This window comes from Megachile rotundata, chromosome 13 (genome assembly GCF_050947335.1).
Source record: "Megachile rotundata isolate GNS110a chromosome 13, iyMegRotu1, whole genome shotgun sequence".
Taxonomy (NCBI): domain Eukaryota; kingdom Metazoa; phylum Arthropoda; class Insecta; order Hymenoptera; family Megachilidae; genus Megachile; species Megachile rotundata.
Genome location: NC_134995.1, coordinates 15,985,242 through 16,007,483, shown reverse-complemented (window position 1 = coordinate 16,007,483; position 22,242 = coordinate 15,985,242). Strand labels below are relative to the sequence as shown.

General features: G+C 47.9%; 1 protein-coding gene and 1 long non-coding RNA gene across 3 annotated transcripts in view; one reads left to right on the top strand and one right to left on the bottom strand.

Annotated features, from left to right (window-relative positions):
• Nucleotides 1-1,393: 1,393 nt before the first annotated feature.
• Nucleotides 1,394-22,234, bottom strand: Dhc93AB (Dynein heavy chain at 93AB). The gene is made up of 35 exons (XM_076539042.1): nucleotides 21,992-22,234; nucleotides 21,665-21,930; nucleotides 21,198-21,604; nucleotides 20,715-21,142; nucleotides 20,400-20,641; nucleotides 20,065-20,332; nucleotides 19,378-19,921; nucleotides 18,978-19,295; nucleotides 18,535-18,889; nucleotides 18,177-18,448; nucleotides 17,695-18,075; nucleotides 17,479-17,627; nucleotides 17,226-17,255; nucleotides 16,731-16,976; nucleotides 16,136-16,670; nucleotides 15,490-16,054; nucleotides 12,935-15,328; nucleotides 12,515-12,876; nucleotides 11,958-12,434; nucleotides 11,538-11,802; nucleotides 11,119-11,468; nucleotides 10,764-11,026; nucleotides 10,413-10,709; nucleotides 10,179-10,348; nucleotides 9,792-10,095; nucleotides 9,259-9,728; nucleotides 8,594-9,148; nucleotides 8,152-8,452; nucleotides 7,807-8,088; nucleotides 7,439-7,740; nucleotides 7,251-7,378; nucleotides 6,964-7,178; nucleotides 6,545-6,901; nucleotides 6,322-6,470; nucleotides 1,394-6,251 (listed from the first exon to the last, which is right to left on the bottom strand). Exons 1-35 carry the CDS (start codon nucleotides 22,232-22,234, stop codon nucleotides 5,957-5,959), a joined length of 13,185 nt encoding a protein of 4,394 aa, XP_076395157.1. The 3' UTR covers nucleotides 1,394-5,956.
• Nucleotides 17,513-22,242, top strand: part of LOC105664241 (uncharacterized) — a 28,884-nt gene continuing 24,154 nt past the window's right edge. For both annotated transcript variants that reach the window (XR_013040340.1, XR_013040338.1), the window contains exon 1: nucleotides 17,513-17,592. This is a non-coding gene — a long non-coding RNA (uncharacterized LOC105664241). The remainder of the gene's footprint in view (nucleotides 17,593-22,242) is intronic.

The following is a 22,242-nucleotide window of genomic DNA, read 5'->3' as shown; positions in this document are numbered from 1 at the left end:
TTCCGTTCGCTCGATGCGTCTCCGTTTCTCCTGATCCGACCCGTTCCCTTTTAGTCGTTAGCGGGATGCGTGACTACGCGGCCAGATCTCTCCAAGAGGATTTCCTCTTGAACCTAGGGAATCTTCGAGACCGCTTCAACCGAGACGATCGATCCACAAGATTTCTTGAAAATTCATCGTGAATCGAACGCGTACGAACATCGAACGGAAATAGAAAATTTATTTTTTCCGCCAGTCAAATCTACGAGTTTAAATTTATCAAAAACATGATCCGCGTACAAGTTATTAACGTCTGCTCGTGAACAAATCACGCGGCAACTTAATTGCATCGGTAGGAATACCCGTTCCTGCCGTAGGCTTGCCGTAACGCAAATATTAGTTTAGAATATCTTCCTCGCAAGATTTCACGTTTACATTTGTATTTCTAAATTCTTCTTCCTTCTCTAGAACCGAAGGAACTCTGGTTACATCAGACGCTATTTCTGAGCTATTTCGAAATATCTTCATTAAATATTATGTATTGTTTCGCTGTCACTTAACGAGAAATTTACGCTCGGCGAGAACAACTGCGTACACTTTTCTCGCTGATAATGTTTCTTTAACGATGACGCTCGTTGTTATTGGATAAAAATATGTACACGCTTCGTTTGAACTCGTCTCGATAGTGGCGAAAAAGCGAGTACGCTTTAAGACAGATTATTCGTCGAAGGATGTAACATTCGAGCAAGAAGATTTCCAGGTCTTCGTGGCAATCCGAGAATCGAATGTCTAACAATAAGTTATCGAATCAATGTTAAAGAAGTTCACTCAATTCCACGCAAAGACTAACTACGAAGCTGATATCGAATAAAATTTAACTTAAAAGTAACTGGTACAGCACGATGCTTAAAGCACGGAAGTTTCAAAGATATCGGGCTTTCGTTGGATCTGTGGCAAACATAGACGGCAAAACGTGAAATGAATTATTCTCTTTATCGCGACGGTTGGCTGGTAACGCAAACGATAGCGTTCGAGTGGAGGCGACGTACGAACGATAGCAGAGAGAGGCGGACAGTTTTCGGCGGATCAAACGATGTCGGGTCGATAATCGGCACGGGTCGACTAATTACGACAATAGATGGATCCTGGTAATCCCGGGGACAGAAGGGGAGCTAGACGAATCGAAGAGGGAAAAGGGAAAGCGTACAATCGAACCAGACCGGCGTTGTTTGACCAAGCTCGAACCTATCGAATGACTGCCGGTTCGTGCCGGTTTTCGGCTCCCTGATCCTGAGAGTATTTGCCTGCGAGGATAGCAGGCTATCGGACACGTGGAATCGTGTGTAGCACAAAAGAAAATGCAAAAAAATCGCCGATTTTGGCTCGTGCTTCTAAAACTTATCCTGTATGTATATTACAAAGTAGTCGCAACATACCCGAAACGAATAAATGAACATGCACGAATCGCGACTTTCAAAACGTAGAATCAGCAGCGCTCGATTCACGCCGTAACTTGTCGACCACCCTTCCTTCGTGTACAAATACAAACAAAGGAATCGCGGCTCTGAATTTTTCAGCGAACAAAACGGACCATCGCATCCCAAAGTATTCGTTGTTCGAAGAAATGCTGGGGATGCCGGTCCATGGGCAGGAAAAATTGGCCCGATCTACGTGACGAGAATTTCGGGAGAGGGTTGTCCACGCGACACAGACGAACGACTACGGGGCGCTAACTAACGGCGTAATCAAGTAAGCTGTTTAGTCGAGCGATCCGGTTACGTCGACTTAGCCTTCCGTATCGACGAGGCGTCACTGATTGGTTTACAGATCTGCTGAGCCCAACTCGCAGACTCTCAAAGGCTCCTCTAGTTAGCCCAGTCGTCCAACCGTCTCAACCTTCGTCCCTTTTCGTTCGTCCCTTTCGCCGGTGTTTCATTAATTTCCCTCCGATTCCGCCTCAACTGTTTCGCCTCGCTTATCGAACATCATCCCCAAACTCTTTGCACCTTTGATTTCGCTAAATCCTCGAAGGCATCCTCCCGCGAAGACGTTTTCCAGGGTCAGCAGCAGAGTTCCGTAAATAAATTACGCTTAATTGCGACAAAAGCGCGGCTCGTCGAGATTCGGTCGAATTCGCAACACGGGCCGAGTTAATTGAGAAACGTTGGAGCTTGAACGCGATATAAGCGAGTGTTCGTCAAGACGGAGCTTCATTATTCTCGAGTTGTCACGATTCGTCCCTCGTCGTCAGGGATAATTATCTCGGAACGTCGAATAATTCAATTAACCCTTCAGCGACGTCGCGTCGCTCGTTCGTCTTGCGAGTCTTGCGAATCTTACTGAACGGTGAACGTTGAATCGCTACGCGTTGGATGTCAAAGTGTTGGCGCGTTCGATAATCGTGTAACCGTGCTACAGTTGGGACACCGGTGGCCTTCAACGGTTTAGAAAATAGCGACAAACAACGGAATCAAACCGCATTGCGGCAAATCCGAGAGAAAAACATAATTATCGCAGGAAAACATGCATGGTCATAATAATTAATATGCGCGAGAGATAACCGACGACACGAAGGGGACGAATTTATCGGCGCGGCGGCGAGAAAAACGCGCTCGTTTGTTGGCGCAACATTAGCGGGGAAAATTCATTGGGGCTGCTACCAAGAGTTATGGAGAACACGTGCCGTTCCTCGGACACGCCGGCTACCTGGACTGTTATTCTCCACGATTTACTTCGACAAGGACCTCGATGAGAAGCGTAACCACGACTCGACGACATCCTCGATTTGTCAAGTGGACCCTAGGAGCTCTTTGTCATTTTCTTTCTTCTGTAACACGGTAACACGGTACTAAAAACGAAGGAACACGGTAACGTTAACAAACGACGGAATGTACAGAAGGATATCGTACGCGCTCGCGGATAACCGAAAGCGTCGATCGTAAGATGCGCGTTTAAACGGATCGAACAAACTCGCGAGTATTAAAAGAGAAAGAGAGAGAAGCGCTGAACGGCGAGTATGTCAGAGTGTTGACAGGCGTGAAAAATGTCACTTGTATGCAAAGCAAATTGTGCCACGGTGTTTCGTTATTACGCGCGACGAACAGACCGGATGTCTACCATTGCGAGGGTGATTTCCCTTTCTGTTCGGGGAAAATTTCATTCTCAGCTCGCATGCCTACGATATATCCCTACCTATCTAGCTGCCTATCTCTGTTTAAGTTTAATATAAGGTCAGAAGGAGCATGGCGGTAGCCGAGACACCTGCGGTCGGTCCTTTAAAAATGATTAACCTGCCGAAAAGGGAGACGGGTCCGTGCTGACGCCGATGAAAAATGAGTCTTGGCTGGCTTTCAGGATGGCACAAAGACGTCGTTAACTCTTCCTACCGTCCGCTTGCTCGAGCCTGATTTTTAACGATTCTTCCCCTGTTCTCGGGCTAGAATTACCCTCCTTCCGAGCGTCGAGAGCACCCTCGTGAACGATGTCGTTGTCTCGAAACTTTACGAAATTAGAAGTACGCGTTTTGCAACAATTTTTTCAACTGTCACCGGTGTTGTGTCTCGTTTATTAAATACGAGTCACTGGAATTAAAAACATTCCGCAATATCCGCCTTCCGGTATACGTATACTTTTCTTAACGGATACGAGGTATTTAGAAGATCAACGACTGCACTTCGCTTGCGCATACATATATACCACCGATTCGAAGGTCGGTTAAAGGGATCCGTCGAGATTCTTCGATCGATAGAATCGTTGACAACGAAACGAACGTACAGGCAACGCGTGTCACGTCGTTTTGACAAGCGATTTGTCACTCTAACGAGCCTCTATTAATAATCGCGTTTCGAGCAGATGCGAGAGTGCACGAGCCACCGCGTGTGCACGAGTTCTCTTCCCGATACTCAAAATTGACGCTCGAAATCCGCTCGAAGGGAATGTCGGCGAATTAAATACGCGACTCGAAATCGAGGGACAGAACCACCGTTGTACGCTATACATTGCGGCACGTTGCGGCGCGGTACGGCCCGGCGCGGCGTGCCGTTCAAATTAGCATTCCGAGGGGGAGATTACCGGTTGCCAAGAATTCTTTGTCAAAGAAACACTCCCGGAGTTCTTGGAAGCCTCCTCTTATTATATTCTTCGTTATCGATCGTTCATTATACGAGATGCACCCTTCGAAACGTACTGTGACGCGAATGGCGTGTGTCGTATAATCGCGAAACATTTTCCTCGAGGTTAAATTGCCTCGTTAAGCTGTCGTTTTATACAAGAAGCCTGAAATTAACGATCGTTTTATAGACGTAATTTTGCTGGAAATTACCGTCGAAATGCTTCCTCGTTTTCTTCGCGAATCGTCGCTTTCGTTTTCGCTCTCTCGTCATCTCGTAGGACACGACGTTCGGCGTATAAGATCGTCACGAGTCGGGAAAGAAAACGAGATCCGGCAAGATCGGAAAACTAGTTCCGATCGAATGTCGGAGCAACGAGTCCGCTTCCAATTAGCTTTCTTCTCGACGAAAATAGAGACGCAGGTTTCCCTGGTTGACGTACAGAGAACACCGGCCATTCGATATCGTTCCTTACCCTTCGCTGGACCGACCAGGCTTAATGAAAACCGTGATTGAAGCTGGTGCACGAGGGGTCGATCGATCGGCTACGAATCGCGAAGAGGGTGTTTGCCAGCCAATCACCGGCCTCCATCGAAAGGGACCAACGCGTTTTTCTCTCCCCTTTGATTCGATGGGATTCATGAGTTGACTTTGTACAGAGACCGTACCGTCCAAACTCACGGACTTCTCCTCGTGTCGGGATAATCAAACTGTTATTACGGTGTCGACGGTGAAAAATGTTTGCCTTTGGTCGCGGTAAATATACCGTTCTACTAGTCACCGATTAAACGATGCTTCCGATTTCGCGGCGAAACCGATAAACGTATCACCTACGATCGACGCGACGCTTCTTACCCTACCTGAAAATGCGTAGCTTTTATCGAAAAGGCAAAGCAGTATGCGCATTAGCGAACAGGTTGATCAACAGGAGGCAGTAAAAGCAGAAAAGTGGACGAGGGCCGGATAATACGTGACCAGAAGGGACGAGAAAGAACTCGAAGGGCAAACATTTTTCCGCGCTTCTTCGAGAGCTAATAACCTCTGCATATTTGATAGGATTCCATTCTGTAGCAAGAGAGATCGTACCCCAACGAAAACGTTGCTCGCTTCGACGTTACCGCGGAAAGGAAAATCTAATTTCTTTCGCTAACACGATACAATTTTGATCTCGCGCCGCAATCTGAAAGCTTTCGTGTCCCCGAGGCGGGTAAATCTTGTATCCTCTATGCGTTTTCATCTTACAAATCCGGCCCTCCTGCTTCCCGTACTTTCTGCCGTCTCTCGCCGTTTCCTTGTATTCGTGTATATTAAATTGAACAACGTTTCGTAGTCGGTTTTGTTTGCCTCGGTCGCAAGTATCGATCCTCCGGGAAGTTTCGAGGGAACACCGGCACCGTTTTGTTTCGTCGAATGACGGATAATATCCTTCCTTTCTCTGTCCCGCGGAAAACTCTGCTCCGGTTCGCCCCAAAAGGATGGAACGAGGGGCGAGGGTGATCCTTCTCCGGAGACCTTTCGTCGATTTTCTTCTGTCTTACGGTTTATTAACTCTCGGTCGATTAGTCGACCCAATGATATCCTCTGTTCGATGGGTCCTTCGAGATTTACGCTCGAATTATTCTTTTCCTTCTCCGCCACGATCACCGACGACCCGCGTCCACTGTTTATTATTGGAATCATTGGACAGATGGGAGAGTCGTGATTCCTCTTAAAGGAAGATTAATTTTCGATCGTTTGTCTTGGTTTACGATACCTTTATTTCATCGTTTCACATAGACTAGGCATATGACGTCGTTAACGTAGTCGGTGAACTTCGTTTTACGTCGAGTACGTATCGGAAAGCGAAATAGGCGGTAACGTTTACGATGTTAAGTCTGGAGCAGCAGCGCTACACCGGCCAGTGTCCACTTAGCCGGTTTGTCTTTGGTCTTCAAATTAAAAGTCCACACGTAAGTAGGTCCCCGAGTTCTCGTCTTGTACACAGGACACTCGTACATGTTCCTCGGATCCTGTTTGTCCTGAGTGATTGCCCGCACATTGATCACAGGCATTGGAGGGAATAATTCTTTCGGTTTCGAGTCTACTATGATACCGGTCTGCACGTCCCATCGTGCCCCTTCCAAGAAGATCCCATGAATGTATGCTCCGTCTCTGGGCGCTGCCCTGATATTAACAAACGTCTGACAAGTATAGATCGCCGCGAAGATCACGCTCGACTCGATCGTTTACGTACGTGAACTCCTCTTTGTTCTTCTTCGTCACGTCGCATTGCAAGCACATTTTGTCCAAAGGCAATTCCTGTCTCCTGGCTGTGGATTGCATAATGGCCGTGAGCAACGATTGCGGGTTGAAGAAACCGGCCAACCATACCGAAGGTGGCAACTGAAACGATACGTTCGACAATTCGTTCGTCGAGTTGGACACGATTGGCGTATCACGGTAAAATCGTGTCTTACGACAAAGTCCGTGGACCAAGTTTCCAATTCCCTGATTCGCAACAAAAGATCGACGAACCAAGCAGCGAGGCCCAATAAGGAGGGGTAAGCTCTTTTCGCCCAGACAGGCGGTACTTGGTCGAGAAATAACGCGTTCTCCAGGTCCTCCATATCCGAAGTGATGGTTAGTTCACCCTTCAGACCTAAATCCAGTTCGCGAAGCGAACGTTTCATCTCTGTGGTCAAGTGATTCATTCGTTCGCACTCTTGGAACGCCACGATCACGTACGGTGTTCTCTCTTCCACTTTACCCATTATCTCGGACATGTTAAACTCCTCCGGAAGCTTCTCCATTATTTCGTCCAATGTTTGCTTCACCTTCGAACAGATAATTCTCGATTTTACGACGGTGTCGAAATTGCTCGACGCTTCGGCGTTACCTTGTCTTCTCGCGTCACTGTTTGTCCGCCGGAACTGCCTGCGTCTCGTGGTTGCATCTCGAACACCGTTTTGAACAGATTCTCTGCCGTCGTTGTTAGAAAACCTATTTCAGCGTTTGGATGCAAACCGTACAAATAGGGTGACTCTGGAGGCATCGCTTCGTCGATGTACGAATGGTATCCAGCCAGATCCGTGTTAGGCGGTGCTGGGAAACCTGGGAAATATTTCGATCGTTTAGTTTGTCTCGCGACGGATACGAAATAGTTTACGATGTGAACCATTTTACCCGGCGCTAATTGCAACTCTCCGTCGACCAAATCCGGTTGCATCAACTCTTCGAGGTAGGAGACGCAGAGTCTCCTGTCCCAGTCATCGGTTATGTGTCCACCGTACATAATTTCTCCGAACAGATACCTTCGTGATGTAGAGAAATTTTTCAAAACGTACATCGCAAGTGAAAATATCGACGCGTACCTCAAATCCTCCCAGGGTACTTTCGATGTAGCTTCCAAATAATTGTATAGCACACTGACGCTGATATGCAGATCACCTACGTTGAAGGGATAGATTTTGTTCCAGCCTTGAGGACCGAATTTCCGACGTTCAGCAACCACCGCGTGAAAATAGCATAAAGAGAATAAAATCGCTTTAAATTCAGCTTCTTTGCTGCACATTTCCAGCGTCTCTTGACTGAAATTGTCTAGAGCTTTGTGCAGGTTTGCTTGCATCCCCGTTGGAGGTTCGTTGGTGATCTTGATCGACGACTCGAGGATACCCTAATTTAGAGATTTTTCGTTTATTATCGTGTCGATAGAACGAAAACGCGGAGAAACAAAGATTACTTGAGGTATTATGTGGCCTGCTGGCGTGCTAGCTGGTTCGGCGCTCATGAAGACCCTGTAATCCGTATGAGAACCTTCCGCGGCTATTTCTAGTTTCTTCTCCAACAACGGCAACCATTTCTTCACCAAATGGATGTTTTGCAAGACTACCCAATGACCATTCTTGGCCGCCACGTCCATGGCTTGTTCGGCTACCGTTTCTTGACCCTGACCGAGGGACACGTTGTGAAAGTTTTGATTGTCCAGCGTGTAACCTAAACGTCGACCCAAATCCTCGACGTCCTGTTCGAACGCGAATCGCTCGTGATTAGAACCGTACGAACGGTGGATTCGTGTCGTCGTTACCTTGAGGGGATTCACGCCGGGCGAGAGAATGAAGAAGATCGGCGTGGTGGGGCTAGTTTCCTCGAAAGATTTAGCGAATTCGACGGTACGCGCCTCGATGTATCTCGGACCTAGTTTCTCCTCGATAAAAGCAGCGATCGCGTACGTCATTCTGTCAGGACGAAGTGCCCTCAGCATGCACAGTCGCTGAATGGTCGTTTTGTTTTTCCACTCCTGCGGGAATTTCTCTCGCTCCGGGCACTCGCATTCCACCAGTTTTTTCCATCTCTTCGCCGAGCTCTCTATGTCTCTATCCAAGTTGCTGAAAGTTGTTCCTTCGACGTTAGATTGTTCGGCCTTCGGCGAGGACTTAGGTGAAACGTAGGCAAATCTTACGAGAATCGTAAGGCCTGGAAAAAGTTTAGCGCTAGTCTAGGAAAGCGTAGGAACGAAAAATGTTTACCGAAATTCTTCTCTACTGGCGAGGCTTCTTATTCCGCCCCAGCTGGTGTTGGTAAGAAAATCAACGGGAGAAGTGACGTGAGGCGTGACGGGAAATCGCAGGAGGAAATCGAGCTCGCTGGAAGTCACCTCGTTTCTCGCCAACAGTATCTGGAACGCCATCTGGGACGCGAAAATCAGTTTGTCGCACTCGAACAAACCCCTTGTGGTATACATAAACACGGAATAAGTGATGCATTCGATCAGATTCTTCACTCTTCCGGACACGTCTGTGGCTGGTTCGGCCTTCGAGATGGCTTTTTGAAATACCACGCTGAAAGCTTTCAAGGAGAACTGATAGATTGGATTGATGGTGTTCAGATCGTTCAAAATAAAGTACAGCAAAGAGGCTCTGGTCGCGGCAGGTCGATACAGTTCTCGAGCGGCGTCGATTTCTCGGCTAGTCCCTCGTGCTTCCGTCACTTTGGATTCAATTTCTGCGGCAGTCTTCTTCGTAGTCTCCAGATTCTCCACCAAAGAGGTGTCCTCCAGGACGTTGCTACCGGCTGACGATAATCTGTGTTCGCAGGATTATTCGCGATTAGAATAATACCGTATAATACCGTAGATACCGTAAGCAGTTCGCGCGTAAAACAGTGTTTATCGATGGAAAGAAAATGATCGCACCTCGATAAAAGCGAGTCTTCCAAGCTGTTGAGGGTGATCTTGAAATCGTTCTGTTGCCTGGTTAGTTCAGCCTTCAGATCTTCGAGATCCGGTCGCTCGGCTTTCACTACCTCGGCGAGTAACTGATCCTCGAGACCGTCCCTCGTTACCGTGAAATTAATTAGAGTTGTTTGAGCCTGCATCTCGGGCTTGTAATGGGGATTAGCCAGCTTCGTGTGCAATAATAATCTGAACAACGTATTGTATTCGACCTCCTTGTCGCCGATCTTAATCGCGCGACCCTTCTTAATCAAGTTTCTGCCTAGCAAAGGATCAAGTACCGGATCCACCGTTTCACCGATATTCTCCACGAGAACGGTAGATCCGGTAGCTAAGGACTGTTCGATCACGTCCAAATAACCCTTCTGGCCTAACCTAATGACACGAAGCTCCTCTCCGTACTTCTGTTTGATCCATTTGATTCCTTGAAGCTGAAGAAAAATAACGAGGATTCGAGCATCGGTTTACGCGTAACCGAGATCGAGCAAACGTACCTGAGGGTCGATCATTAGAGGCCAACGATCCGAGTTGGTGAGAATGGTGGCATTCTCCGTAGACATTCGATCGTTCGGCAATCCTTCGTTGTTCCATTTGGCTATTTGCGTATCGTCGGTTAACAATGACAGAGGATCCAACCCTTCCGTGATCGGGACAGTTGGTTCCACGGTTCGCAGAAACGGTAGCCATTGCTTGTGCAACAAATCCTGACGGAATTGTTTAGTGAAGCATCCAACGTACGAGATGAAAGCTGTCACCAGCAGCACGTCGCCAGGCAACGTGGACGATTGTTGCATGAAACTTGAACGGATCGGTCCGATCACCTTTTTCGTTCGATTTGAATCGATCGTGTAAATTCTCTATCGAAATCGTGTAACGCTCACTTTGCCACAGAATCCGCCCAACGAACGTTCTCCGAAGCCAATCCACCGACGAGCCTATTGGCGAGCGCGATCGTTGCATTGGTCGCATCCGCTTCCTGTTGACACTTGAGCTTCTCGGCCGTCGCTTGCTCGAAATCCGCCGTCAATTTGGCCAGTTGTTCCTCCAACGACTGTATATCGGAACACGTTCGATTGGAATTAGTTCGAAATCGCTCGTTCGATGTCGATACGTACGGCAACTTTGCGTTTGATCACGGCCAGCTTTTCCTGAGCGGCGGCCAGTTCCGCGTTCGCCTGCGCCAACGCTTTACGTTTCGGTTCCACGTCGCAAAATACCTCGTAGAATTTTATTATGTTGATCACCCACGCGCAGAGGCCTGCAGCTGCCGCAGACTTCGATCTAACGAATTCTGGCTCGAACTCGGAGTCTTTCAGGTATGGTTGTATCGCTTTAATCACTTCCGGATGAATATTCTCCTTGTCGTAGTTGATCAACGAGTCCAAGAACGTGTCCACTTTGGCCATCATGATCTGTAGAGCAAAAACAGTGGTACACGTTCGAATTTCTGACACCATTTTTCGTACCTTGGCAGCCTTCCAACTTCTGTCCTTAGGTATTTTACCGGACGGGGCCAGAAGAACCATCACGGCTGCGGTTACGTTCGTCACAGCCCCGGGTGGCGAACCGAACGATTTCAGCTCGGTCAAATTCGCCTTGTTCAAAGTATTCAATGCTTCTTGGGCGGCTAACAGAGCTGGCTCCGCTTTCATCAAGTCCACCTCGCAGTCCTTTTGTTTTTTCGATACTTCCTCCGCTATTATGGCCACCTTGGATTCCTCTTCGTCCGCTGAACGGAACAGACGAGCGTTTATCGTCTATAAACTCGTGGATAATTCGGGAAAACACTGAAAAAGTTTCGCCCTGTACATCCAGATTTACCTATAGCTTTCTCCTTCTGCACTTTGTCCGTTTCCACGCCAACGATAGTGATCAAAGCGTCGGCTGCGTCGTTCTTCTGCTGCAATTCCACTTCCTGTACCGCGAGTTTCTCCTTTAGTTTGTCCACTTGTACCGCCGTCGACCGAAGTTTCTCGAGACCGTTCTCCAATCTGCAAACTCGACCGCGAAGTTCGTTCGCTCTCGTTTTCAATAACCTGCTATACAAACTGATCTGTTCGAGGAACGACTTGGGCGTCGTGTAGTTGTAACGACGTTCGCTGGCTAAATAATGTCTGCTAGCCGCGTTCACGCTCGTATGCGCGTGGGCCATAAATTTTGCCGCCGATTCCCTGTATCGAAGGTATACAGGTATTCATTCTGGCGCATCTATCGAGACGCGTTCTGAAAGGAATCGATACCTGTAACTTTCTGGAAGTTCGTCCAGCTCCTGCAGGAACCTCTTCGACACAGACATCAAAGCTTCTTGCGGCCATTCGTGAAACCAGTTGATCGCCGTGCAATTTATTATGGCCGGGAATTTCCTCGAGCGCACCCTTAAAGTGGAGCCGACCGGGGAGAAACAGAGAACTATACGAAGCTGTCTGCGCACCCGGTCGATGAAGAACTTCCAACAGTTCTCGCGGCTGTCCAACATACCTGCTCCTTTCACTTCGTTGCGTACTCCTACGAAAGTTTCGTATTGTAACGTAATCGTAGGGCTTGACTATTCGATAAGCGAATTCGATTCGAGGTAGAAACGCTGAAAGAACGTCGAAAAGTTTCGAACGCCATAGCCAATTTTAAATCTCGAGGAGAAAAAGCAACTCGTTTCGAACAACCTGCTATTATATTCTCCACTTCGTCCTCGGCGAACAGGTCTGGAACCTCGCCAGAAGCGAGCATATCGTTGATGAGCACTAGAAACTGTTCGTTCGCCACCTGTGCGTCGGTCATCAAGAACACTATGCCCAGGTTCTTCAATCCGGACTTGGTATACAGCACTGCAAGTTCCAGCTTCAGATCCGCGATTCCGTAGCCCTTTTTCAACTGAATTTGGAACACCTCCAAAGAACTTATGAACGCTGCTAGTCGCGATAAGCTCTGCTTGCCGGAACCACCCACGCCAACCAGTAACGCGCTGCCTCTCGGCGATTCCAGGATTCTGTTTATACGACACACGTGCATCATGGCGTCCTCGAAGAGCACCAGATTCATGGCGGCTACTAGATCGTTATAGCTGACCATCGCTTCTGACAGCAATCGATGCAACGTTGCCCAGTCCTTCACTGCCATGTACTTCGGTTCTCCCACTCCGCCTAACATTTTCAAACATACGTACAATATTCTTCTCTGTTCATCGAGGAAATACAGCAGCGAGCCGAGGAGGAATAGTTACCGGCAAAGTGACAGAAAATGTTTGGTTTCTCCAAAACGGCCCCCTCGTCCACTTCCTCCACGTTTTTCTTCAAGATGTCCAGCTGCAGTTTCGAGAAGCTCTCGATGTCTTTCTCGTCGGTCAGCTTGTCTCCGTAAACACGATGGGTTTCGTGGAGCCATAGTCTGATCAAATCTATGGAGGACTGTAAACACTCGTTACCACTGAATAATAATCCTTGGAAACAGTTGGACAAATCACGGAGATTGAAGATGTAATGGAACTTGACCGCAGTCGGTAAGAACATCTGAGCGCAGCGATGGTGCAGTTGAATCGATGCTTGTACGATGTTGTTGCACAAATCGATAACGCAACTGGGAAATCTGAGAAATTAAGAATGTTGGATCAAGAATGTCGTACTAGCCAACAGTTGCAACTAACCTGTGTTCGATATTTGCCAAATGCTGGGATAAAATGGAGGCATAGATCGTCGTTAAAGACTCGCTGTTCGGGAAGCTGACAGCGAACACCGAAAAATGTCTTTGCAGCCTCGGGTTGATAGTGAAAGAACCGGCAGTAGGATTCATGCAGCTGACATATTGGCAATTGTGAATATCCTTCAACGTCAACTTGGTTCTATCGTACCAATGACCATAATCCAAGTGCTGGCGAATCATAGTGTGAGGTTGAACCGTCCCGTAACTATCGACTTCGGGCATATTCATGTCGTCGACGAAGTACACCAAAGTTTTGTTTCCCGGTGGTCCATAATTTCTTCCAGCTTTCTTCTCTAAAGACTTCTCCAAGATCTTCTGCAACATCTCCGAGGAGGTGTAAAAATTGAATGGCACGTTGGAAACGGCATAATTTTCTGGCAATTGTAACAATTTTTCGGCAACGAGAACCGTTTTACCGGAACCGGCTGTACCGACCAACATCACCGGATGTCTCTCGGCCATCAGCAAATCGAGAAAGTACCTGATCCTGATAGATTCCGCGGTATAAACCAGAACCGCCTGCAACGGCATTTCGGGGTCCAGTTCGAATTTAGGCAGACGTCGAGTCCAAGGAACGAAGCTCTTCGTCTCGGAATCGATATAATAATCGAACACGGTGCCTTGAGAAGGAAACTTGACCTGTTTGAACTCGTTGACCCACCATTTACTAAATTCTACTCGATGATCGATCATCTGATCCTGAAACATCGACGAACCGAACGACCACACGGCAGCGAACACGAAATACAGTTCGTAGTGTTCCTTGAGGAAATCGCTACCGGTGAGTTCCGGTTTCAACAGACAACCAAGAAGATGACAAAGCATTTCGACGTGCGCCATGTCGGCGATAGGAGTGATCTTCTTAAACCTCGTTCTCAACGTCTCCAAACAAGCAGGAATGTACTTATCGAATAACATGACCAAGTTGGACTTCTCTATGGGGGACGTTCTCTTTTCTACCCAACTGGTCACGTAAGGATTCCAGCCCAAATCCTGAGGATTAATGTAGAGAATACCGGCACGGGATACCGTGGCCGGAGTGGCGGTTCTCAGGTTCGAGATCTCGAACAGCAGTCTCATGACCGGCGTCAAAGCTATCCTCTCGTTACTGGCTAAAGTCAGAACCTTGTTGTCGTCCATCACGGTGTTCAAAGACTCGATCCACATGGGGTCGATGTCGCCGTCCAGAACGATCCACTTCGGATTCTCACCGCCCAAATTAGCCTGCTCCCTCATGATCACCGAAAATAAACCGTCTTTCCATTCTCTGGTCGCTGGATTTATTATTCCAAACAGTTCGTCGTTGGTCACGGCCTTCGGGTTCAGATCGTTGTACACAGGCTTCCTCTTCATGTTCTGGTACGTTCTGAACAGCGTCTTCCAGACCTGAGTCTTACCCGAGCCTGCGATACCCACGATGAAGACGGAATGTCTCACTTCCAGCAACTCTTCCAGTTGCACCACCTTCAAAATGAATCCGTCCTCGGGTTGAAGCAGCAGATCAGCCGCTGCTTGTTTTACCATCTTCTCGAACTCGACGTCCCGCTTCCTGGGTACGTCCAACGCGGGGAACAGATCGGCTATCAGGCCCATGAAGACGGGTAGATCGTCGGAGACAACTTTCGGAATGTTAAAGTCACGGAGAGCTCTCATCAACACTTGTTCTTCCGGTCTACCCGGGTCCCCTCGTTTTAGACTTCCGGCGACCACTAGAACCGACTTTATCGCGCGTAATCCCCAGTCGTAATGATCCTGTTTCGATAACAGCTCCTTGCATAGGGTATACAGCGTGATGAACTTCCTGGCCAGGATTCTGGCGTCCTGAAACCCTTCCGCTACCAACATGATTTCGCAAATCAGTTCGAAATCAGGGACAACCATGGCACAGGGTCGAAAGAGAGCCTTCAAGTTCTCCGGCAATTCGGTACGTCCTGCGTAGCCAGGATTCATGGTGATGAATATGCCGACTGTCGGTACTAGACCGATAGTCTCCCCCATGAAATTGAATTGTTCTTTTTTGTCTCTGATAGCGTCCTGAATCGATTTCACTTGCACGGCTACCACGGATAACACCTCGACGGTGATTCGATTAAACTCGTCGAAGCAACCCCAGGCGCCGGTTTGCGCCAGACCTTTGTATATGTTACCGCAAGACTTGTAATCCATTTGTTCGGAACAATTGAACACGTAGACCATTATGCCAAGGGCTCTGCCCAAGTCTTTCGTGGTCTCGGTTTTTCCCGTTCCAGCTGGTCCGGCCGGACCGCCTCCCATGATCAGATGCAGGGACTGGGTCAGCGTTATGTAACACCTGTCCGTCAGCGGTGTTATTACCAACCTGAATCGGAGAAATAAATTGGAGGTTGCAGCTGGTGTAGCTACGCGCGTCTTAACTATTATTTCTCTACTCACGAAAGTTACGAGCAAGAAACGCGATATTTGTCCACCGATCGGAATTCAAACGCTAAAAGTTTGCAGTTTGTCGCGAGTAATACTAACCTGGGTGTATTGCCCAGATATTCGTGCGAATATTTGAACTGCGCGTCGCAAATATTGGCGAAGCAATCCTTCTCCTTTTCGTCCCACCGATGACGTAGTTGACTCTGCCATTGAAACGCCTGCGACGATTCCACTTTCGACTGTACCAGCTTGGCAACTACGTCCCTCGAATGCACGTCGATCGTACATATCGTCATCACCTTCTGCCTCTCTTGTTTCGTCAGCTCGCCGATCAACAACGCGATCAGCGTGCTCAATTGAGAGATTTGTTTTTTCAGGTAGTCCTTCAACGAGTTGTCGTAGCCTTCCTCCAATCGAGAAAACGCGATGTTCACCTCGGTGGTCCACCAGATTTGAGTACCGCACAACGAGACTTGCGCGGGATAATCGAACAACCATAGTTCCCGTGCTTTCTCCTCGTACGTTACCACAGCCTCGCTGAAATAGTGTCTTATGGTGACTCTCATGACCCGTTGTAGTCGGTTCAACCAGACCTCGACCGCCCCCTCGCAATTCATGTCGCGGTTCACGAATTCGACGTACTCGCCGTCCTTGGCGAACATACCTTGCAGCAGAAAGAAACAAGGTTTCGTGAAGGATCAGCGAATCGTATCGCGGTCCGATTTATTTCCCGACCACGGCTTACCCGATACGAGCTTCGGCGAGCAGCTAGCTGCCGCGTCATCGAATTTCAATCGCGCCATGGAATCGAACAATTTCGTCAGATGCTTGGCGACGACCTCCGGCTGATTTCCATTCGACAGAATGTCCAGCAGGTCACTGGACGAGACGAAGTAGAATCGTGGAAACGCGAGACGCTTCGTTTCCAAATACTCTGCTAAAGCTTTCTCGCAGAGAACGAGTTCCTTTTGTAACGCGTCGAGCTCGGACACGAGACCCTCTTTGTTCGTTGCCTCCACCACGTTCAACGTCTTCGCCAACTCCTCCGTCGTCCGCTTGAATTCCTTATCGATTCGGTCGAACCTCTCCGCGTCTATGGGCAATTGCCTCCGTATGTCCTCCGACGACGTGAAGATGCTCTCGAGGTGCATCCAGGTTCGTTGCACCTCGAACCAAATTGTGGTCACCTGGTCCGCGATGCTCAGCTTCTTTTGCCAACTGGACACTTCTTCCAGAAAGTGGGCGATGAACTTCGAGGTGATGAGATTTTGCAACTGGACCTGTAACGAAGCAAGCCTGTCGCGTCACCTTCGAGTCGTCTATCGTAACGGGAAGAATACCTGATTCTCTTCCAGAGTTTCGATCAGTTCTTCGCTCGCTCTGATCAACGTTGCGCCCGTTCTAGCGTGGACTTCTTTCTCGAATTCCATTTTTGACCAGGTAGCGTTCAATTCTCTCATGTATTTCTCCATCGACATCTCTTTCACGGCTTTGTCCACGATGTTCTTTACTTCTTCCTCGCACTCGTGGAGATTTAACTCGAGCAGGTCTGCCAACGTGGTTGACTCGTCCATGACGAATCGTACCTAATCGCAGGTATCTGCTGATCGTTCTCGATACGACGGTCACGGTTTGTTCGTGGAAACGAGCCGATGCAGGTGTATTTAGGAAAGAAACGTGTTCCGTGCGAAATCGATTTATTTAATCAATTATGTACAACGAAATTTATTAAAATGTCGTGCTGCATGCTCTGCTAACTAGCTAATTGGCATCTTAGTGTTTAGAATTTTCATGAATTACGAGTAAAAGGGTGCGCGTATTTACAGTGGACTTACGGTCATTTCCGGAGTCATGTCGCCCAATTTCTGCAACACCGATAGCGTATATACAGCGGTGCAACTAATTTTCTAACGTCTCCGTGAATCTAACATCTTCGCTTTAATACGTAAAATCTGGCTAATTGATCGTTGCTATTCGTAAAAAAAAAAATGATTAGAAAAGTACACGGCTTCCTCCCAAGGAAAGAAAATCAAACTTCACGGACACCGATCGTATAATTATTCACCGATTCGTAAACTCTATCGATACCTTAGTACTATTCATCAATTGCCTCCAATGCCTTTCTCGGATGGCGGGATTTTGAAGCTCGGCCACGGCCCTCAGAGACGTCAGCATGTTTTTCACGGTTGCTTCTAGGGACACGTAAGTATCCCATGACCTCATTTCTTTGTCCAGTGCTAATTGGGAACATACATATATATATTCGTTCCGTTCGAAACGCGTCAACGATTATCGTTCACCGACCTCGTATCTCCTTGGCAAACTTCTTGCATTCGATATCCATATTCTCCACGTCGATTTTTCTCCAAGGCGTCGTTTTCCAACCCTCTATGCTGCTTCGAACGATGTTCGCGTAGTCCCAGAGCTGTTTAAGCATCCTCAATTCCCGTCTACATTGTTTCAATACTTTGAACTCCGGTACCGTCACTTCGAACAACGATGCAGACTCTTGTATATCCTTCATCTGACGTTCCAACATCAGAATCTCCTTGTGTCCTTCGTCTAGCAACTCGTAAGGATTCTCGCAATCGTATTTGAAGAAATTGTATCGACGAAACGCTTCGCGATAGAGAGTAATCGTTGTGTCGAACGCACAGATCCGTCCTCGTATTCTGGATACCTCGCCTATCGTCGTTTTCTCGATGAATTTTGTTCGTACCGAAGCGAAAGCGTAACACGTTAATCGACAGGAAACAACTAGTTATAATAGACGCGCTAGAACGTACCTGCTTGCAACGGAGCTACTTGCTGCTTGACCATAAGAGCCAACTTTTTCGTGTTGGCCCATTGTTCCGGTAACTCTTGAAGCAACACGTTCACCTCCTCGGGAATGTCTTGATCGTAAAACTTCAATAGTTCTATCGTCTCTTCCAACGGTTGAAACATCTCGTCGGTGATCGGTTGCCTCTCTTTCACTTGCAACAGATATCCCATCACGCTGACGAGACCAGCATAATCGCCCGGTTGTATCGGTTGTAACAGACCCTCGTCTGCTCGCCTGTCCAAAATCGACCACGTATTTAATCGAAACAACTTCCTGGAATACGAACATGTACGCGATCAACAGAGTGAAAATGAAGACACCTTATGAAAGATCCCAAATCCGAAAGGCTACTGGTAACACGATCGACCAGATGTCTTTTGAACATGCTCGACCATTTGCAGACCATGTTCAGCACCGACTGTCTAAAGAGTCTCAGGTCTACCCTGAACCAGCCACAAAACACTTTGGACGCTTCCATTTCCTCGATCTCGAGGTAGAGGCCCTCGTAAAGGTCGATTTGTTCGCGAAATTGCTCCATTTTCGGCGGTGACCGTGCCGGTCCCTTGGGATCCTGGACGGTCACCATCTCCATTTCCTCCGTCGTCAATTGTCGGCTATACTCGAGGAACTGTTGCATCACCGTGTCCCTGTCGTCTAACCAGAGATAGGCGTATCCTGAACGAATCAAACAAGAAAGCCGTACTCTAAATAAACTTGTCCGATAATAACGGAATCGAACGTTCCGAGAGTTTATCTCGATCACCTTCGAAATTGCTACAAAATTCCGTGGCTTCTTCGACCGCGGTCGTCACGTTGCTCGTTATCTCTTTCTTCATTCCTTTGATATCAGGATCGTCTTCGAGCTCTTCGGCGTATCCCGTAGAATCCTTTTTAAGCCTCGGTACCAGAGCAGCCATGCCAATGATATCGTTCAGGAGGGCTAAAATCAATTGATCCAGTCCTTCCGGATCATCGGGTTCCAGGGACGGTATGTAATAAAGATCTGGCTCCCTGAGTTCCAACTTTGCCTCCAATAACGGCTCGCTCTGCCCGTTGGAGTCCATATTCTCCAACAGGTACCCTAACCCGAAGAAGAAGATACATCGTGAATGGGATAGGGAGTCGGAAGGTTCAATCGAGAGAAAAGCACGGAAATCGTTTACCTAAGGAACATCCTACTGCCCTTCGAAGCGATTCGATGACGATGCCGTCGACGTAACCCACGTATCGTTGCCAAGGTTCTCCCGTTTCGTCGGAAACTTGGAAAAGTAGCCTGTTCTCTTCGAGTAGCGAATGAATCTGTCTAGCTGCCCTCTCGATCTCGGCGTAACGTTTCGATACTTTCTCCGATCGTTCGTCGAACGACAATAAAGCATCCTTACGACGATCCTTTCTCTCGATCAGAGGCGTTCTCGTCCACGGTTCCAAAATGGCTTTCATTTTCTCCACGTTCGTCTGAGCGGATTTTATCCGCTTCCAAAGTCCCTCCACCAGCTCGCTCAGTTCCTCGATGTACTCCAGGACGCCGTCGGACTTCCAGCATAATTCTCGCTCACCTCGAAACACCAGAGAATCGATCCTTGCTATCTCTTTTTCGATCAGCTGGAACTCCACTTGTCTCGTTGTTTTGCAAACGTTGTTGTACGAGTCCACTGTGGCACCCAACAGAGTGCGGAATTTTCGAAATGTTTCCGCGTTCTCGGACACCTGAATGGGACAGATCGAATAAATGGAATACTTGGCAAGTTCTCTAGCACGATCGATGAATTACTCGATTGTACTTTGATGCTTCGCGTAACGACAAGTTGGAAATGAAAGAACAGTTACTAAAATAGAAAGAGAAGAGATACCTTTATCGCTTCCTCCGGAATATCGGATCGCGACATCTGCTTCAAATAGTTCACCTCCTTCAGAACACCTAACAACTCGGGATCAAAGTTTAATAGCAACGTGGTATCCTTTGCTCGCGACAGAATATTACGATTCAGACCAGTATCGACGGCACTGGGTACAGTTCGTGCCCACTCGGTGAACAGCTCGTTCTCTTTATCGCTGAAAATCTTGATCAGTCTGTCGTATCGTTGCTCTATGTTCCGAGCTTCGTCCGTATTCGCTATACTGAAACGACCAAGAGCACGCTGTAATATAGCTTCGCTAATTCCGGATCTCTGTCCAAATCACTCACGGGTGTTGAATAGCCTTGAAGGATCGAATAGGCAGGTCGATACGTTGCCGCAGCATGCTCGTGAACGTCAAAGCCGTGGCCAGAGGAGGAAGATTAATTAAAGCACCTCTGGTGCCGCGATTGAACAACACTTCGACCACCGTCAACTCGACGTTCAACAACTCCAGGATCCTCGAGTAACGGTTCGTGAACTGTTTGCTGATCACTGGTCTGTCCAGCACCGATCCGGCGATATTTATCAACTAGAAACATCGACCTTTTCCGTCTAACTGATCAAAGTATATTACTACGATGACCTTGCAAGCATGGAAATACCTTGAAGACGCTCTCGAGATTCCCACAGTCGTCGAAAGCTTGACAAAGGATGGCTGCCAGTTTGTTATCGAGATCGGTGGTGGACTCCTTGAATTTCACACAATCAACGGCGAAAGACTGTTCGTCTGGTTCGAGAGCGTCGTTGGCTCGCACGGTGAACGACAGAAACAATTGCTGAAACTCTTTATAGACGTTGACGATCCTACCGCTGAGGGATCGACCGAGTATCCCACCGATTTCTATCTTCTCCAACTTAGAAAACTCCATGACGGTGTTGAACAGCCATTCGATGTCGCCGAGTCGTTTCAGGAAAGCGTCCAGACGAGCAAAAACAGCGCCAGGATTAAAGGTCCACGGTGGGGCGTGCGATTTCATCGCGGGCATGTCTTTTCTCGCGTCGAACTGACGTTTGAACTCTTCTAGAACGTCTTTAGAAACGAATTAATTAATTTCCTCGACACGATAACTCGCGATGATTCTTACCTCGCGATAGCTGAACGCGTTGTAACGCCTCGTCCACGTCGCTTTGAAATATAGACGAAGGATCAAGGAATCGACGAGCTTCCTGTATCAACAGGTTGCAAATCTGCCGAAGCATGATGATCACCTTCGAGGAGCTTTGATAGTAGCTGGATTTCGACCAGGCTAATCCGACCGAGTGTATCAGAGTAGCCATTAACGGCTTGGTCTCCGAGAAATCAACTTCCTCGACTGCCTTGAAACATTTTGCTAACGGTGACAGATACAGAGATATCTCTTTCGCTTCTGCCATCGAGGATACCACGTTCTCGAACAGTGTACGAAAACAGGGGTAGTACGCGCTGTCTGTTCTTTCCAAGATGCTCGCCATCTTCTTCACGCGATCCTCTTGCAACTGATCGTAAATGTATCTGAAAGAAACGGATTTATATTCGATCGGTCGTGGTCGAGTTTTAATCAATGAGATTTACCTTAAATTTGCCAGTCTGGTGGACCAGTACTCCAGCTCTACGTCCGGCGTAGGATTTTGGCCGTTTTCGAACGCGGCGCTTGATTCTTGAGTGACAACGTCGTTCACCAAGTAGGCCCACTTTATCACGACACCCTCGATCGCGCTCTTCAAATACAGATCGACGGCTTGTGGCCCTTCCGCGCGGACTAATTTTTCCACTTCCGTCACTTTTTCCATACCAGCTGGCATTGGCAGAACTGTCCTACCGTTTACTTGACCTTTCACCTTCAAACATCGCCAAGTTAAACCGACCAAGCATCATGATAAAAGTATAAAGAATCTTTACTTGGTACAAAGTGCCACGAAGAGAATGAACGTGTCTGCATATATCCTGAATCGCGACGGCGGGTAGATCCTTGTGGTTTTCTGATTTGCTCAGAAGAGGAGCAAATACGTTATCCACCAAAGTAGCCAGCTGATCGACAACTCGTGGCGACAGATCGCCTAAGATCAACATGGAGGAACACGCTTCCTTTTCCTTGGCTAACGGAGCCTGCTTCACCTTTACCGCATACACTCCTAAACGCATCGATTCGT